General features: G+C 48.5%; 2 protein-coding genes, 1 long non-coding RNA gene and 1 pseudogene across 3 annotated transcripts in view; 3 read left to right on the top strand and 1 right to left on the bottom strand.

Moving 5' to 3' along the window:
* Positions 1-3,420, top strand: part of LOC124021033 (telomeric repeat-binding factor 2-like) — a 28,297-nt gene extending 24,877 nt beyond the window's left edge. The window contains 1 exon segment of the mRNA XM_046336344.1: positions 2,954-3,420. Coding sequence (XP_046192300.1) covers positions 2,954-3,028 — 75 coding nt within the window. The 3' untranslated portion in view covers positions 3,029-3,420.
* LOC124021036 lies at positions 1,637-2,075 on the top strand. Its single transcript, XR_006836183.1, has 3 exons — positions 1,637-1,712; positions 1,743-1,982; positions 2,034-2,075. It is a non-coding gene; the product is annotated as an uncharacterized LOC124021036 (long non-coding RNA).
* Positions 3,421-5,590: 2,170 nt separating the features above from the next.
* Positions 5,591-9,550, bottom strand: LOC124021035 (60S ribosome subunit biogenesis protein NIP7 homolog). The gene is made up of 4 exons (XM_046336346.1): positions 9,378-9,550; positions 8,802-8,888; positions 8,534-8,672; positions 5,591-5,870 (listed from the first exon to the last, which is right to left on the bottom strand). The coding sequence occupies exons 1-4, from the start codon at positions 9,431-9,433 to the stop codon at positions 5,751-5,753; spliced, it is 402 nt and encodes a 133-aa protein (XP_046192302.1). The 5' UTR covers positions 9,434-9,550; the 3' UTR covers positions 5,591-5,750.
* On the top strand, positions 9,545-18,264 carry LOC124021032 (annotated as a pseudogene).
* The last annotated feature ends 720 nt before the right edge of the window (positions 18,265-18,984 follow it).

The following is an 18,984-nucleotide window of genomic DNA, read 5'->3' as shown; positions in this document are numbered from 1 at the left end:
AGACAGTACACCGGAGGAGACAGGAAGAGGGGTGAGTTTAGGTTCTGGATACAACAGAACTACCGGAGGAGGCAGGAAGAGGGTGAGTTTAGGTTCTGGAGACAGGAAGAGGGTGAGTTTAGGTTCTGGAGACAGTACTACCGGAGGAGACAGGAAGAGGGTGAGTTTAGGTTCTGGATACAACAGAACTACCGGAGGAGACAGGAAGAGGGCGAGTTTAGGTTCTGGAGACAGAACTACCGGAAGGAGACAGGAAGAGGGTGAGTTTAGGTTCTGGAGACAGTACTACCGGAGGAGGAGGCAGGAAGAGGGTGAGTTTAGGTTCTGGAGACAGAGACAGGAAGAGGGTGAGTTTAGGTTCTTAGGTTCTGGAGACAGGGAGGGTGAGTTTACAGGAAGAGGGTGAGTTTAGGTTCTGGAGACAGGAAGAGGGTGAGTTTAGGTTCTGGAGACAGGAAGAGGGCGAGTTTAGGTTCTGAGACGAAGAGGGTGAGTTTAGGTTCTGGAGACAGGAAGAGGGTGAGTTTAGGTTCTGGAGACAGGAAGAGGGTGAGTTTAGGTTCTGGAGACAGGAAGAGGGTGAGTTTTTGGTTCTGGATACAACAGAACAGATGCAGGAAGAGGGTGAGTTTAGGTTCTGGAGACAGAGGAGAGGCAGGAAGAGGGTGAGTTTAGGTTCTGGATACAACAGAACTACCGGAGGAGACAGGAAGAGGGTGAGTTTAGGTTCTGGAGACAGGAAGAGGGTGAGTTTAGGTTCTGGAGACAGAACTACCGGAGGCAGGAAGAGGGTGAGTTTGGGTTCTGGATACACCAGAACTACTGGAGGAGGCAGGAAGAGGGTGAGTTTAGGTTTGGAGACAGAACTGGAGGACAGGAAGAGGGTGAGTTTAGGTTCTGGATACCAGGACTGGAGGAGGCAGGAAGAGGGTGAGTTTAGGTTCTGGAGACAGGAAGAGGGTGAGTTTAGGTTCTGGAGACAGTACTACCGGAGGAGACAGGAAGAGGGTGAGTTTAGGTTCTGGATACAACAGAACTACCGGAGGAGGCAGGAAGAGGGTGAGTTTAGGTTCTGGAGACAGGAAGAGGGTGAGTTTAGGTTCTGGAGACAGTACTACTGGAGGAGGCAGGAAGAGGGTGAGTTTAGGTTCTGGATACAATACTACCGGAGGAGGAGGCAGGAAGAGGGTGAGTTTAGGTTCTGGAGACAGTACTACCGGAGGAGGCAGGAAGAGGGTGAGTTTAGGTTCTGGAGACAGTACTACCGGAGGAGGCAGGAAGAGGGTGAGTTTAGGTTCTGGAGACAGGAAGAGGGTGAGTTTAGGTTCTGGAGACAGGAAGAGGGTGAGTTTAGGTTCTGGAGACATGAAGAGGGTGAGTTTAGGTTCTGGAGACATGAAGAGGGTGAGTTTAGGTTCTGGAGACAGGAAGAGGGTGAGTTTAGGTTCTGGAGACAGGAAGAGGGTGAGTTTAGGTTCTGGAGACAGGAAGAGGGTGAGTTTAGGTTCTGGAGACAGGAAGAGGGTGAGTTTAGGTTCTGGAGACAGGAAGAGGGTGAGTTTAGGTTCTGGAGACAGGAAGAGGGTGAGTTTAGGTTCTGGAGACAGGAAGAGGGTGAGTTTAGGTTCTGGAGACCGGAGGATGCAGGAAGAGGGTGAGTTTAGGTTCTGGAGACAGAACTGCCGGAGGAGGCAGGAAGAGGGTGAGTTTAGGTTCTGGAGACAGGAAGAGGGTGAGTTTAGGTTCTGGAGACAGGAAGAGGGTGAGTTTTGGTTCTGGATACAACAGAACTACCGGAGGATGCAGGAAGAGGGTGAGTTTAGGTTCTGGAGACAGGAAGAGGGTGAGTTTAGGTTCTGGAGACAGGAAGAGGGTGAGTTTTGGTTCTGGATACAACAGAACTACCGGAGGATGCAGGAAGAGGGTGAGTTTAGGTTCTGGAGACAGAACTGCCGGAGGAGGCAGGAAGAGGGTGAGTTTAGGTTCTGGATACAACAGAACTACCGGAGGAGACAGGAAGAGGGTGAGTTTAGGTTCTGGAGACAGGAAGAGGGTGAGTTTAGGTTCTGGAGACAGAACTACCGGAGGCAGGAAGAGGGTGAGTTTGGGTTCTGGATCCCAGAACTACAGATATTATGTTTACCCTAAGTGTTGTCCCCTACAGTGTGTTAACCCTAAGTGTTGTCCCCTACAGTGTGTTTACCCTAAGTGTTGTCCCCTACAGTGTGTTTACCCTAAGTGTTGTCCCCTACAGTGTGTTTACCCTAAGTGTTGTCCCCTACAGTGTGTTTACCTAAGTGTTGTCCCCTACAGTGTGTTTACCCTAAGTGTTGTCCCCTACAGTGTGTTTACCCTAAGTGTTGTCCCCTACAGTGTGTTTACCCTAAGTGTTGTCCCCTACAGTGTGTTTACCCTAAGTGTTGTCCCCTACAGTGTGTTTACCCTAAGTGTTGTCCCCTACAGTGTGTTTACCCTAAGTGTTGTCCCCTACAGTGTGTTTACCCTAAGTGTTGTCCCCCAGTGTTTACCCTAAGTGTTGTCCCCTACAGTGTGTTTACCCTAAGTGTTGTCCCCTACAGTGTGTTTACCCTAAGTGTTGTCCCCTACAGTGTGTTAACCCTAAGTGTTGTCCCCTACAGTGTGTTTACCCTAAGTGTTGTCCCCTACAGTGTGTTTACCCTAAGTGTTGTCCCCTACAGTGTGTTTACCCTAAGTGTTGTCCCCTACAGTGTGTTTACCCTAAGTGTTGTCCCCTACAGTGTGTTTACCCTAAGTGTTGTCCCCTACAGTGTGTGTAACCCTAAGTGTTGTCCCCTACAGTGTGTTAACCCTAAGTGTTGTCCCCTACAGTGTGTTAACCCTAAGTGTTGTCCCCTACAGTGTGTTAACCCTAAGTGTCGTCCCCTACAGTGTGTTTACTATACCGTTGCGTGTTGTTGTGTCCCTCCTGTAGATGTGGACAGCAGAGGAGACGGAGTGGGTGAAGGAGGGAGTGAGGCGCTACGGAGAGGGAACTGGTCCAGAGTAAAGTCCTCTTTCCCCTTCTTGGGCCGAACCTCCGTGAACATCAAGGACCGGTGGAGAACCATGAAGAAACTCAAGTTGGTCTGAGGGGACCAAAGCGTCTAACTTGTCCAATAAGAAATTATATTTTTAAGTTTACATTTACTACGGGGTGCAGTAACCAATTCGAACGCTGGAGGGCCTCGGAGCTACGCAAGACAATGATGACGTTCTCCAGATGTGAGACGTTTCCTTTCCACGCTTGCCCGTCGCACATCTGTCAACAGGAAGCTGAAGACTGTCGGAGGACCTTTGGACTAAGATACATGTTGATTCTGCCATTTTGTTTTAGACATGTTTATAGAAGTATTTTATCACTTGTCTTTCTTGGTAAAATAAAGACTTCTCTTCTACTGACTGGCCTAACGGTTACCACAGGACTGGTTTCTACTGACTGGCCTAACGTTTACCACAGGACTGACTGGCCTAACGTTTACCACAGGACTGGTTTCTACTGACTGGCCTAACGTTTACCACAGGACTGGCTTCTACTGACTGGCCTAATGGTTACCACAGGACTGGTTTCTACTGACTGGCCTACTGGCCTAACGTTTACCACAGGACTGGTTTTTCTACTGACTGGCCTACTGACTAATGGTTACCACAGGACTGGTTTCTACTGACTGGCCTAACGTTTACCACAGGACTGACTGGCCTAATGGTTACCACAGGACTGGTTTCTACTGACTGGCCTAACGTTTACCACAGGACTGGCTTCTACTGACTGGCCTAATGGTTACCACAGGACTGGTTTCTACTGACTGGCCTAACGTTTACCACAGGACTGGCTTCTACTGACTGGCCTAATGGTTACCACAGGACTGGTTTCTACTGACTGGCCTAATGGTTACCACAGGACTGGTTTCTACTGACTGGCCTAATGGTTACCACAGGACTGGTTTCTACTGACTGGCCTAACGTTTACCACAGGACTGACTGGCCTAACGTTTACCACAGGACTGGTTTCTACTGACTGGCCTAACGTTTACCACAGGACTGGTTTCTACTGACTGGCCTAACGTTTACCACAGGACTGGTTTCTACTGACTGGCCTAATGTTTACCACAGGACTGGTTTCTACTGACTGGCCTAACGTTTACCACAGGACTGGTTTCTACTGACTGGCCTAACGTTTACCACAGGACTGACTGACCTAACGTTTACCACAGGACTGGTTTCTACTGACTGGCCTAACGTTTACCACAGGACTGGCCTAATGTTTACCACAGGACTGGCCTAACGGTTACCACAGGACTGGTTTCTACTGACTGGCCTAATGTTTACCACAGGACTGGTTTCTACTGACTGGCCTAACGTTTACCACAGGACTGACTGGCCTAATGGTTACCACAGGACTGGTTTCTACTGACTGGCCTAATGTTTACCACAGGACTGGTTTCTACTGACTGGCCTAATGTTTACCACAGGACTGGTTTCTACTGACTGGCCTACTGGTTACCACAGGACTGGTTTCTACTGACTGGCCTAATGTTTACCACAGGACTGGTTTCTACTGACTGGCTCAACGTTTACCACAGGACTGGTTTCTACTGACTGGTCTAATGTTTACCACAGGACTGGTTTCTACTGACTGGCCTAACGTTTACCACAGGACTGGTTTCTACTGACTGGCCTAACGTTTACCACAGGACTGGTTTCTACTGACTGGCCTAACGTTTACCACAGGACTGGTTTCTACTGACTGGCCTAATGTTTACCACAGGACTGTCTTCTACTGACTGGCCTAATGGTTACCACAGGACTGGTTTCTACTGACTGGCCTAACGTTTACCACAGGACTGTCTTCTACTGACTGGCCTAACGTTTACCACAGGACTGTCTTCGACTGACTGGCCTAACGTTTACCACAGGACTGGTTTCTACTGACTGGCCGTTTACCACAGGACTGTCTTCTACTGACTGGCCTAACGGTTACCACAGGAAATACATGCTATATTTAAGGGTTAGTAACAGATACAACATTTATTCAAGAGAAAACAAAAACATCTGAGTATACCAAAACAGTTTTAATGTTATGCTGATGGATTTAACTGCATAATCATATTTATGAATACTACATAAAACCAAACATTCAATTTACAAAACATTTAGATTGGCTGAGTGATTTACATTCATAGTGACAGGGATGTTGGGTAGATGAATGTAAATCACTCAGCCATAGTGAGGGATGTTGGGTAGATGACTGTAAATCACTCAGCCATAGTGAGGGATGTTGGGTAGATGAATGTAAATCATCAGCCATAGTGAGGGATGTTGGGTAGATGAATGTAAATCACTCAGCCATAGTGAGGGATGTTGGGTAGATGAATGTAAATCACTCAGCCATAGTGACAGGGATGTTGGGTAGCTGACAGCTTGATGAAACTCTCCAGACAGTCACTGGCCCCTTGGTAAATTAGAGGGAAATACACAATCATATCCTGAAGACCAGGGTCTCCCCAAACCTCTCAGGGACCATCAGACGTGTCACAGAGCTGTACCTCCCAACCCTCTAGGGTGGTCCCGAGGAGAGGAAGTACTACTGTATATAATTGATAGTCCAGTTTGTAGGGTGGTCCCCGAGGAGAGGAAGTACCACTGTATATAATTGATAGTCCAGTTTGTAGGGTGGTCCCCGAGGAGAGGAAGTACCACTGTATATAATTGATAGTCCAGTTTGTGACTCCTTATGTGAGCGTGTCCTCAGACCTGATGAACTCTCCGATGTCTGCCTGGTGGAACACAACGATGGACATGGGGTCCACTCTCCTGCACTCCTGGGTGGACTTGGCTGCCACTCCAAAGCCCTGCAGGAAGACCAGAGGGGCGTGTTCAAACCTGCACGTCACACTTCTCTTACGGTTACTACGGTTACTGGTGCTTTAGATAGTAGCTTGTCTGAAAGGTTGTCAAGCGATCACTATACAACAGAGATGCTGTGTAGAACTGACAGCACGGGTCGGTTTACCACAGATTAAGTCTAGTCCTGGACCAAAAAGCATTTAATGGAGATTCCCCATTAGTCTGACTAGTTAACCTCTGGGAAAGCTGCCCCCTGTGTTGACTGAATTTGATTGGATAATGGACTGATTTGATTGGATAATGACTGAAGGGAGGGCTATGTGTTGAGTATGTGGACTGGAGGAGGGCTATGTGTTGACTGATTTGATTGGGGAGGGCCAACTCACCAGACGGACTGGAGGGAGGGCGTCTGCCATGGAATACACCACCACACCCTGGTATTGGTTGGTGTTCTCTGTGATCCTCCCCAGACCAGACTTCAACACATGGTTCCCATAGAGGAAGGACTGCTCCTGCCCAGGCTTAACCCACACCTTGAACTGATCACACAGAGGGTTCAGTTACTCAGACCATAGCTCTGTTATTACAGGACTACCAATGTCTTAACTGAGATCCTGGGTTGAGAGAGATATTGATGTTCATTTTAAAGATATTGATGTTCATTTTAAAGCAAATATGATTATCGAACTAAACCTCTAGTCTCACCTGGCTGTCGTCAGAGTCATTTTGGGGCGGCAGGTAGCCTACTGGTTAGAGCATTGGGCCAGTAACCGAAAGGTTGCTGGATCGATTCCCCAGACTTACAAGGTAAAAAAAAAATCTGTCGTTCTGTCCCTGAACAAGGAAATTAAGCCAATGTTCCCCTGTAGGCCATCATTGTAAATAAGAATGTTCTTATCAGACTTGCCTAGTGACTTTTTTTTTTTTTTTTTTACAATATCTACACTTCTAACATGACTGTGGTTATCATTATACACAGTGAGGTGTCAGAGGAGCCTCCACTTCCTGCTTCCTGTTTACCTTCTAACATGACTGTGGTTATCATTATACACAGTGAGGGGTCAGAGGGGCCTCCACTTCCTGCTTCCTGTTTACCTTCTAACATGACTGTGGTTATCATTATACACAGTGAGGGGTCAGAGGGCCTCCACTTCCTGCTTCCTGTTTACCTTCTAACATGACTGTGGTTATCATTATACACAGTTGTCAGAGGGCCTCCACTTCCTGCTTCCTGTTTACCTTCTAACATGACTGTGGTTATCATTATACACAGTGAGGTGTCAAAGCCTCCACTTCCTGCTTCCTGTTTACCTTCTAACATGACTGTGGTTATCATTATAACTCAGAGGGCCTCCACTTCCTGCTTCCTGTTTACCTTCTAACCTGGTTATCATTATACACAGTGAGGGTTCACTTCCTGCTTCCTGTTTACCTTCTAACATGACTGTGGTTATCATTATACACAGTGAGGTGTCAGAGGGCCTCCACTTCCTGCTTCCTGTTTACCTTCTAACATGACTGTGGTTATCATTATACACAGTGACATGTTCAGAGGGCCTCCACTTCCTGCTTCCTGTTTACCTTCTAACATGACTGTGGTTATCATTATACACAGTGAGGTGTCAGAGGGCCTCCACTTCCTGCTTCCTGTTTACCTTCTAACATGACTGTGGTTATCATTATACACAGTGAGGTGTCAGAGGAGCCTCCACTTCCTGCTTCCTGTTTACCTTCTAACATGACTGTGGTTATCATTATACACAGTGAGGTGTCAGAGGACTTCCTGTTTACCTTCTAACATGACTGTGGTTATCATTATACAAGCCTCCACTTCCTGCTTCCTGTTTACCTTCTAACATGACTGTGGTTATCATTATACACAGTGAGGTGTCAGAGGAGCCTCCACTTCCTGCTTCCTGTTTACCTTCTAACATGACTGTGGTTATCATTATACATGTAAGGAGCCTCCACTTCCTGCTTCCTGTTTACCTTCTAACATGACTGTGGTTATCATTATACACAGTGAGAGTGTCAGAGGGCCTCCACTTCCTGCTTCCTGTTTACCTTCTAACATGACTGTGGTTATCATTATACACAGTGACATGGTGTCAGAGGAGCCTCCACTTCCTGCTTCCTGTTTACCTTCTAACATGACTGTGGTTATCATTATACACAGTGAGGTGTCAGAGGGCCTCCACTTCCTGCTTCCTGTTTACCTTCTAACATGACTGTGGTTATCATTTTTCAGAGGGCCTCCACTTCCTGCTTCCTGTTTACCTTCTAACATGACTGTGGTTATCATTATACACAGTGAGGTGTCAGAGGAGCCTCCACTTCCTGCTTCCTGTTTACCTTCTAACATGACTGTGGTTATCATTATACACAGTGAGGTGTCAGAGGGCCTCCACTTCCTGCTTCCTGTTTACCTTCTAACATGACTGTGGTTATCATTATACACAGTGACATGTGAGGAGTCAGAGGGCCTCCACTTCCTGCTTCTTGTTTACCTTCTAACATGACTGTGGTTATCATTATACACAGTGACATGTGAGGGGTCAGAGGGCCTCCACTTCCTGCTTCTTGTTTACCTTCTAACATGACTGTGGTTATCATTATACACAGTGACATGTGGGGGTCAGAGGGCCTCCACTTCCTGCTTCTTGTTTACCTTGGCATATGGTGCCAGAAAGTCCAATGCTGTGATGTGCAGGCGGAACTTAATGGTCTTGGTGAACTTCCCAAAGCAGGTGCCCACCGACACCAACTTATCACGGGAGATGTTGGTAGCCAACTTCAGAATTGTCTCACTGATAAAAAAAAAAAGTGGAAATAAGACAATATCTTAACTAGCCAAAGAGATGATCGTGAAGTAACCTGCTTTACAATATCCATGAGGTAATATTTAACAATAACAGCAGCTCTGTAGCGTCGTTTACCTGATGTAATATACACGGTCATTGTGAAGTCTGAAGCAATATGTCCCATCGGGTCGATCCACCAGGTGTTTGATGTTCTCACCAATGCTGCGGACAGACAAGAGGAAGGTGTCACACATTGTCAATGTGGCAGTGTAGCCTAGTGGTTAGACTAGTAACCGGAAGGTTGCAAGTTCAAATCCCCGAGATGACAAGGTACAAATCTGTCGTTCTGCCCCTGAACAGGCAGTTAACCCACTGTTCCCAGGCCGTCATTGAAAATAAGAATTTGTTCTTAACTGACTTGCCTGGTTAAATAAAGGTACAAAAAATAAAATTAAAATAAATAAATCTACACAGACGACGTATTCGCCAGCTTGCTGAGAAGCATAACTAGGTGCAGGTTAAAAGACTGTCATCATGAGCATATATCACCAAAGAGACTGGATATAGACTTGTGTTTATCAACCCTGTGCACTAACTAGCAGGCAAAACTACACGAGTTTGGTTGATCAAGCATGGAGCGAGTCTGAACAGCCCATAACAGTTTCAAAATAACGTCAACCTCGTCTTTCAAGATCACATGTCAATACTCACTATTTGGAGAGTTTCTCAAACATCGTTTTTGTCTCGTCGTCTGTTAAAGGCCTCATTTTGCTCAAGGATTCGCTAATTTCCTTACAATATTGTGCCCACTGAATGTCGCTCGATAAACGCTACAGCGTGGGGACAGTGAGCGGAAATGAATGCGCAGGAAAACGGAAGTGGATGTAATAGTGACGTCAAAATCATGCGCCTGTTGATGTTGTGCTCTTGCGTTGACGAGCGACTAGAATTTGAACTAAATTGCGAATTTTAAATTGCCATTTAAAAGACATCAGACATTGTATTTTCAGCATTGTATGTATTTTAACGAGCTGTTTCGGTGTAAAGGCCGGAAATAGGAGACTAAACATTCAGATGAAGTGTTGAAGTGACAGCTTTCCAATATGATGACAGCTGTGGACGTGGAAGACGAGAGTATTCTGGCTTCAATATTTAAAGACAGCTTTCCAGACAACTGGAGAGACAACCCCGACTTCGCGGCCTACTTGTCCGAGCTCAGTTCGTATGGCGTGGAGAAATTAAACCGTGAACCGGAGCGGCTGGCGGAGGAGAGGGCGCAGATACTGCAGCAGACCCGGGAGCTCGCCTTCTCCAACTACAAGACGTTCATCCGCACCGCCGACTGCACCGAGGAGATTTACCGAGACTTTGGCCGTGTGGAAAGCAGTGTTTCCAAACTCCTCGACAAGTTGCCCAGCTTCGGGGAAAAATGCAGGTTAGTGGGAAAAGTTAGACAATTACTCGCTGTCGTTTTTACATGATTTAAAATATTTATATATATTTTTATTTATTTATTAGGCAAGTCAGTTAAGAATAAATTCTTATTTTCAATGACGGCCTGGGAACAGTGGGTTAACTGTCTGTTCAGGGGCAGAACGACAGATTTGTACCTTGTCAGCTCGGGGGTTTGAACTCGCAACCTTCAGGTTACTAGTCCAACGCTCTAATGGGGGATTCTGTCAGGGGGGAGATTTTCGGCACAACACCGGCAAAACCGTGCCAACATGTCCTCCAAACACCGGTTTCGTGGGCATTAGCACTTCTATACAACATTATTCAAATCATATTTTCAGAAAACTGTATTTTGAATGAATTTATTTACACTCTTTCATCCTTCCACAATATAAAGTCCCGACACATCTAGGGTTGTTACCCAGCCAGGTCGTTCATTCTATCGGACAATTCGCGGCCAGAAGAACAACAGATTAGCTGCATTGGTTTCATCTGTTATCCATAATAATGATCTAATGAGGCGTGATTTCACCTGACATAGAAAATACGTTCTCTGGTCAGGACACTGTTGTTCAGAGGAGCTAGTCAACAACACATCGAACACAATCACCTCAAACTGAAGCTGGAAAGACTGAAAACGAGATGTACCAAATTTTGTTTGATCTATTTTCTATTGATAGTTCTTTGTATAACGTTATATCCATAAACATGATTCATTATTTCAACTGGCTGAGAGAAGCTGCCTGTCTCATCCCATAAGGCGACAGCTGGAGAACCAATTTGAATATTGAGACATTGTTGCAAATGTCGGAGGAGACGGACAACAAGGTTTATACAAATCTCCTCTGTTGAAAACTAAATGTCTAAAACAAAGGTGAGATAACGTCTCAATGTTTAAAAAAAAAATGTATATCAAGGCTCACGTCTATCTAGAACAAACAGACTGGTACCGGGCTCACGTCTATCTAGAACAAACAGAGTACCGGGCTCACGTCTATCTAGAACAAACAGACTGGTACCGGGCTCACGTCTATCTAGAACAAACAGACTGGTACCGGGGCTCACGTCTATCTAGAACAAACAGACTGGTACCGGGGCTCACGTCTATCTAGAACAAACAGACTGGTACCGGGCTCACGTCTATCTAGAACAAACAGACTGGTACCGGGGCTCACGTCTATCTAGAACAAACAGACTGGTACCGGGCTCACGTCTATCTAGAACAAACAGACTGGTACCGGGGGCTCACGTCTATCTAGAACAAACAGACTGGTACCGGGGCTCACGTCTATCTAGAACAAACAGACTGGTACCGGGGCTCACGTCTATCTAGAACAAACAGACTGGTACCGGGGCTCACGTCTATCTAGAACAAACAGACTGGTACCGGGGCTCACGTCTATCTAGAACAAACAGACTGGTACCGGGCTCACGTCTATCTAGAACAAACAGACTGGTACCGGGGCTCACGTCTATCTAGAACAAACAGACTGGTACCGGGGCTCACGTCTATCTAGAACAAACAGACTGGTACCGGGGCTCACGTCTATCTAGAACAAACAGACTGGTACCGGGGCTCACGTCTATCTAGAACAAACAGACTGGTACCGGGGCTCACGTCTATCTAGAACAAACAGACTGGTACCGGGGCTCACGTCTATCTAGAACAAACAGACTGGTACCGGGCTCACGTCTAGAACAAACAGACTGGTACCGGGGCTCACGTCTATCTATAACAAACAGACTGGTACCGGGGCTCACGTCTATCTAGAACAAACAGACTGGTACCGGGGCTCACGTCTAGAACAAACAGACTGGTACCGGGGCTCACGTCTATCTAGAACAAACAGACTGGTACCGGGGCTCACGTCTATCTAGAACAAACAGACTGGTACCGGGGCTCACGTCTATCTAGAACAAACAGACTGGTACCGGGGCTCACGTCTATCTAGAACAAACAGACTGGTACCGTCTATCTAGGGCTCACGTCTATCTAGAACAAACAGACTGGTACCGGGGCTCACGTCTATCTAGAACAAACAGACTGGTACCGGGGCTCACGTCTATCTAGAACAAACACACTAGATCTCATTGAATGTTAATGTTACTGTTCCGTGAGCTGTTATAATACTGTTATGAACTGCCTGTGACTGGAACGGGCAAAAATCGCTGAAGTTGGAGACTTTTATCTCCTCACCAACTTCAAACATCAGCTATCTGAGCAGGATCGCTGCAGCTGTACATAGTCTATAGGAAAATAGCCCACCCATTTTTACCTACCTCATTCCCATACTGTTTTTATACTGTTTTTTTATTTATTTTTCTGCTCTTTTGCACACTAATATCTCTACCTGTACATGACCTGATCATTTATCACTCCAGTGTTAATCTGCAAAATTGTATTATTCGCCTACCTCCTCATGCCTTTTGCACACATTGTATATAGACTGCCCATTTTTTTCTACTGTGTTATTGACTTGTTAATTGTTTATTCCATGTGTAACTCTGTGTTGTCTGTCCACACTGCTATGCTTTATCTTGGCCAGGTCGCAGTTGTAAATGAGAACTTGTTCTCAACTAGCCTACCTGGTTAAATAAAGGTGAAATAAAAATAAAAAAAATGATGAAGAACCTGTTGGGCTCATGTCTATCCTCTCCTTTAGGGGTTTTGTGAAGGAGGCGGAGGACATCGGGGCGAGCCGGCGGATGAACAGCCTGACTCTGAACCGTCACACAGAGATCCTGGAGATCTTAGAGATCCCTCAGCTGATGGACACCTGTGTCCGGAATGGTTACTACGAGGAGGCTCTGGAGCTGGCAGCGTACGTCAAGAGACTGGAGAAGAAGCACTCGTCTCTACCTGTCATCCAGGTATTAATGCTACCAACTACCACTTCCTGTTTACACAGCCAGGAGTTACAGATCGTACCACTTCCTGTTTACACAGCTAGGAGTTACAGATCGTACCACTTCCTGTTTACACAGCTAGGAGTTAAAGATCGTACCACTTCCTGTTTACACAGCTAGGAGTTACAGATCGTACCACTTCCTGTTTACACAGCTAGGAGTTACAGATCGTACCACTTCCTGTTTACACAGCCAGGAGTTACAGATCGTACCACTTCCTGTTTACACAGCCAGGAGTTACAGATCGTACCACTTCCTCATTATATTAATTTTGTCAACACACAGACAGACAAACTGTGGTAGATCTAGAAATACCTCGTCTTATTACACAGCAGAGTACGACTCCTGACCCTAGCAGTTTACACTCCCTGAGGTAGCAGAGTCGACTCCTGACCCGTAGCAGAGTGCGACTCCTGACCCGTAGCAGAGTGCGACTCCAGCAAGAGTGCGACTCCTGACCCGTAGCAGAGTGCGACTCCTGACCCGTAGCAGAGTGCGACTCCTGACCCAGCAGAGTGCGACTCCTGACCCGTAGCAGAGTCGACTTCCTGACCCGTAGCAGAGTGCGACTCCCTGACCCGTAGCAGAGTGCGACTCCCTGACCCGTTTAGCAGAGTGCGAGCCAGGAGTTACAGAGTCGACTCCCTGACCCGTAGCAGAGTGCGACTCCTGACCCGTAGCAGAGTGCGACTCCCCTGACCCGTAGCAGAGTGCAGACTCCTGACCCGTAGCAGAGTGCGTACCACTTCCCTGACCCGTAGCAGAGTACGATCCCTGACCCGTAGCAGAGTGCGACTCCTGACAGGAGCAGAGTGCGACTCCTGACCCGTAGCAGAGTACCACTTCCTGTGTCGACTCCCTGACCCGTAGCAGGAGTTACGACTCCCTGACCCGTTTAGCAGAGCGACTCCTGACCCGTAGCAGAGTGCGACTCCTGACCAGCTAGGAGCAGAGTGCGACTCCTGACCCGTAGCAGAGTACAGACTACCCTGACCCGTAGCAGAGTGTCAACACACCTGACCCGTAGCAGAGTGCGACTCCTGACCCGTAGCAGAGTGCGACTCCCTGACCCGTAGCAGAGTGCGACTCCCTGACCCGTAGCAGAGTGCGACTCCCTGACCCGTAGCAGAGTGCGACTCCTGACCCGTAGCAGAGTGCGACTCCTGACCCGTAGCAGAGTGCGACTCCTGACCCGTAGCAGAGTGCGACTCCCTGACCCGCAGAGTGCGACTCCTGACCCGTAGCAGAGTGCGACTCCTGACCCGTAGCAGAGTGCGACTCCCTGACCCGTAGCAGAGTGCGACTCCCTGACCCGTAGCAGAGTGCGACTCCCTGACCCGTAGCAGAGTGCGACTCCCTGACCCGTAGCAGAGTGCGACTCCCTGACCCGTAGCAGAGTGCGACTCCTGACCCGTAGCAGAGTGCGACTCCTGACCCGTAGCAGAGTGCGACTCCCTGACCCGTAGCAGAGTGCGACTCCCTGACCCGTAGCAGAGTGCGACTCCCTGACCCGTAGCAGAGTGCGACTCCCTGACCCGTAGCAGAGTGCGACTCCTGACCCGTAGCAGAGTGCGACTCCCTGACCCGTAGCAGAGTGCGACTCCCTGACCCGTAGCAGAGTGCGACTCCCTGACCCGTAGCAGAGTGCGACTCCTGACCCGTAGCAGAGTGCGACTCCCTGACCCGTAGCAGAGTGCGACTCCCTGACCCGTAACAGAGTGTAACGTGGCCTGTGTCTCTTCTCCAGGGCATCGTCCACGAGGTGCGTCAGTCGGCTCAACTCATGCTGAACCAGCTGTTGCAACAGCCGTAGCAACTCCCAGCTTCCCGTGTGCCTGCGTGTGATTGGCTACCTGCGCAGGATGGACGTGTTCACGGAGGCGGAGCTACGGGTCAAGTTCCTGCAGGCGCGGGGCACCTGGCTCCATTCCATCCTGTCCACTGTCCCTGATGAGGACCCTTACTGCCACATCACCAAGACCATCGAGGCCTGTCGCGTGTGTAACCTGGCCTCCGTTATCTAGCAGTGGAATGAAGGACCCGGGAAACCTTTTTAATTCTCTGACATTTTGTCTTCCTCTGTTCCAGGTTCATCTGTTTGACATCATCACCCAGTACAGAGCCATCTTCTCTGACGAGGACCCCCTGCTGTCTCCTGGTGACACAATGCTTTAGTTCATTTAAGGCTGAATTATTTGATACGATTTACATAAATATGAAGATTAAACCCAACGAGAATTATCTAAAGATGTGTTTTAATATGTCCATATGTGTTCTGGAAAAGCCAGTCAGTACTGTGGGTTTGGTATAGACAGGTCAATAGTCTAACTGTGGGTTTGGTATAGACAGGTCAATAGTCAGTACTGTGGGTTTGGTATAGACAGGTCAATAGTCAGTACTGTGGGTTTGGTACAGACAGGTCAATAGTCAGTACTGTGGGTTTGGTATAGACAGGTCAATAGTCAGTACTGTGGGTTTGGTACAGACAGGTCAATAGTCAGTACTGTGGGTTTGGTATAGACAGGTCAATAGTCAGTACTGTGGGTTTGGTACAGACAGGTCAATAGTCAGTACTGTGGGTTTGGTAGAGACAGGTCAATAGTCAGTACTGTGGGTTTGGTACAGACAGGTCAATAGTCAGTACTGTGGGTTTGGTACAGACAGGTCAATAGTCAGTACTGTGGGTTTGGTACAGACCGGTCAATAGCCAGTACTGTGGGTTTGGTACAGACAGGTCAATAGTCTGTGGTGAACGAGGGGCCAGCCTTGTGATGTATGGTGTCTGTGGTGAACGAGGGGGCAGCCTTGTGATGTATGGTCAATAGTCTGTGGTGAATGAGGGGCCAGCCTTGTGATGTATGGTGTCTGTGGTGAACGAAGGGGCAGCCTTGTGATGTATGGTGTCTGTGGTGAATGAGGGGGCAGCCTTGTGATGTATGGTGGTGAATGAGGGGGCAGCCTTGTGATGTATGGTGTCTGTGAATGAGGGGGCAGCCTTGTGATGTATGGTGTCTGTGGTGAATGAGGGGCAGCCTTGTGATGTATGGTGTCTGTGGTGAATGAGGGGGCAGCCTTGTGATGTATGGTGTCTGTGGTGAACGAGGGGAAGCCTTGTGATGTATGGTGTCTGTGGTGAACGAAGGGGCAGCCTTGTGATGTATGGTGTCTGTGGTGAACGAGGGGGAAGCCTTGTGATGTATGGTGTCTGTGGTGAACGAGGGGGCAGCCTTGTGATGTACGGTGTCTGTGGTGAATGAGGGGGCAGCCTTGTGATGTATGGTGTCTGTGGTGAACGAGGGGGCAGCCTTGTGATGTATGGTGTCTGTGGTGAACGAGGGGGCAGCCTTGTGATGTACGGTGTCTGTGGTGAATGAGGGGGCAGCCTTGTGATGTACAGTGTCTGTGTTGAAAGGTGGTCACGGCCAGGCGGTGAACGAGGCGGCCATCTTCCACGGCTGGGTGGTGCAGCAGGTGTCTGAGTTCCTGGTGACCCTGGACCGAGACCTCCAGAGGGGGGTGGGCGGACGCCTGGACTCCCTGCTGGGACAGTGCATGTATTTCGGCCTGTCCTTCAGCCGCGTTGGGGCAGACTTCCGTGGCCAGCTGGCCCCGATGTTCCAACGCGTGGCGGCCGATACCTTCCGTAAAGCTGTAGAGGAAGCCATAGACAGGTTCCAGGAGGACATGAACCTGTACACTCTGATCTTCCCCTCTATGCTGGGTGGGGGCTCCATGACAGGTACCCTCCAGCCCCCAGTACCCAGCCAGGTACCCTCCAGCCCCCATGACTCTGCTGGACTTCGCGCCCTCTGGCCTGCTTCCTGAACAACATCCTGACGGCCTTCAACGACCTCCGGCTCTGTTGTCCCCCTCGGTCTGGCCCAGCAGGTGACCAAGTACCTGGAGGACGCCCTGGTGAAGGTAACCAACGCCTGTCTGTCTCTGCCACGTCTGCTGCTACAGTTACCATAATGACATGTCTAGTCTGTCCCATGCTTTCTAGACGGTAGATGGGATGCTCTCTCTAGACGGTAGATGGGATGCTCTCTCTAGACGCGGTAGATGGGGATGCTCTCTAGACGCGGTAGACGGGATGCTTTCTAGACGCGGTAGACGGGATGCTCTCAGACGCGGTAGACGGGATGCTCTGGTAGACGGATCTTCTAGACGCGGTAGATGGATGCTTTTCTAGACGCGGTGCTCTCTCTAGACGCGGTAGATGGGATGCTCTCTAGACGCGGTAGATGGGATGCTCTAGACGCCGATGCTCTCTAGACGCGGTAGATGGGATGCTCTAGATGCGAAAGCCACTGCGTCTCTGACCATGGTAGAAGTTACCCTGATAGATCAGGTCACACTCCCTCACTCAAGACTCTTGTTGAAATGTTGTATCTCATGATTTCCTCTCTCTCCTCCCAGGTCACCAAGTTGATCGTGGCGTTCCCACCGGGCTGAAGAGACGGCCTTCAGCGACCGAGAGAAGGAGCTGTTTGTCCAATTCTGCTGTTCCTTTGCTGAGGACCTGGTGCCTTTTCTCAACCGTTGTCTACAGGTCCTGTTCCCCCAGCACAGCTCTCTGTCATACTGGGTAAATACTCTGTCCCCCCAGCACACAGTTCTCTGTCATACTGGGTAAATAGTCTGTCCCCCCAGCACAGCTCTCTGTCATACTGGGTAAATGCTAAAAGACTAGAAGATGACTGAGCACATCCACAGTAACGACCTCTGTAATAATGTGAAACGTGTTTTTTGTCCTCCAGGTGTCCCTCCAACTCAAGTCCACCAAAGTACAGCGGTCTGGGTTGCATCGATGTGAGTCCAGTCCTGGAGCCTCTGGCGTTTGTTCTTCCCAAGAGGGAGATGGTGACTCCGGTGGAGAGAAGACCTCAGTGTTGAGCTGGACGAGCCACACAGCTGATCCTCAACCAATACTTCCTGTTGATCTACTTCCTGGGACTTCCGGATCCTGAACCAATAGCAGGCCCGGAACCTATTGAGGAGGATCCCATGGTCTCATCCACCGTATCTACTGAGTTTGTGTCCGAGACAGGTCTGACCTCTGACCCCTGAACTGGAAGCCATTTTGAACGACCGAACCCTGTACTGACGACCCAGAGACCAAGGGCTGACGTACAGGAAGACCCTGAGTTGGAGGCCATACTAACCCCCAAAGCCTGTACTGACTGACCCAGAACATAACCCAGTCCTAGAGCCTGTACTGACCGCCCCCAGAACATAACCCAGACAGTGAGCCATCAGAGCCTGAGGTAAAAACCCCAGAGGTAGCAGAGAGTTAACCCTCAGGAGTGTTGGCAAGGTAAACTACCAATAGCCTTGAATTAATGGTTTGATTCTCAGCTACTGTGCATTTTTACTAGTTCATTTACCATTTTCAGGAATGCTTTAGCTTGTATATACTGCCATCTAATCTGGGTTTGACAATGTGGTAACTGACTATGTAATAGATTTAAAATAGTTAATTTCTACTGTAAGATGGATCTTCATTATTAAAATATATCCACAACAGAGGCGTTCTTGAACTGTGTTTTTAATTAGACCAATCAAATGTCAGAGCAGGTTACAGACAAGCCTTGAAATACCGCCAGGCTTTTACAAACTTGGTAGTTTAGTTACTGTATGACATTATTTGAACCTGGGAATTCATTAAGTTTACCTTTAATTTTAAATTTTTTTATACAAAACATCAGTATTAAATCCAGCTATCTTCACAGTTCAGTTTCTGGGATTTCTCTTAGTGGAACTTGGCGTGTAGAAAATGAAAAATGGCTTTCCGATTCTTCAACATTTCTTCTTGCGGGCAGCGTTGGGCTGGCCCGCCTCCTCCTCCGCCCGCGCCGTCTGTGATGTGCAGGTTGGCAGAGCGGCTGTAGATGTCGTGATCAGGAGAGCAGAGCGCCCCCGGCCAGGTAGTCTGGGTTTAAGACGTCCGTCTCTGGCG

The sequence above is a fragment of the Oncorhynchus gorbuscha genome, unplaced genomic scaffold (genome assembly GCF_021184085.1).
Source record: "Oncorhynchus gorbuscha isolate QuinsamMale2020 ecotype Even-year unplaced genomic scaffold, OgorEven_v1.0 Un_scaffold_1027, whole genome shotgun sequence".
Taxonomy (NCBI): Eukaryota; Metazoa; Chordata; class Actinopteri; order Salmoniformes; family Salmonidae; genus Oncorhynchus; species Oncorhynchus gorbuscha.
This window is presented reverse-complemented; position numbering and strand designations above follow the sequence as displayed.

Bases quoted from the DNA above. Each gene is read 5' to 3' on its own strand.
- LOC124021035 (XM_046336346.1), bottom strand. From the start codon at position 9,433: ATGAGGCCTTTAACAGACGACGAGACAAAAACGATGTTTGAGAAACTC. The intron at 8,889-9,377 runs GTGAGTATTGAC...GTCTGTCCGCAG, and splicing joins TTTGAGAAACTCTCCAAATA to CATTGGTGAGAACATCAAAC. The intron at 8,673-8,801 runs GTAAACGACGCT...TTTTTTTATCAG, and splicing joins GACCGTGTATATTACATCAG to TGAGACAATTCTGAAGTTGG.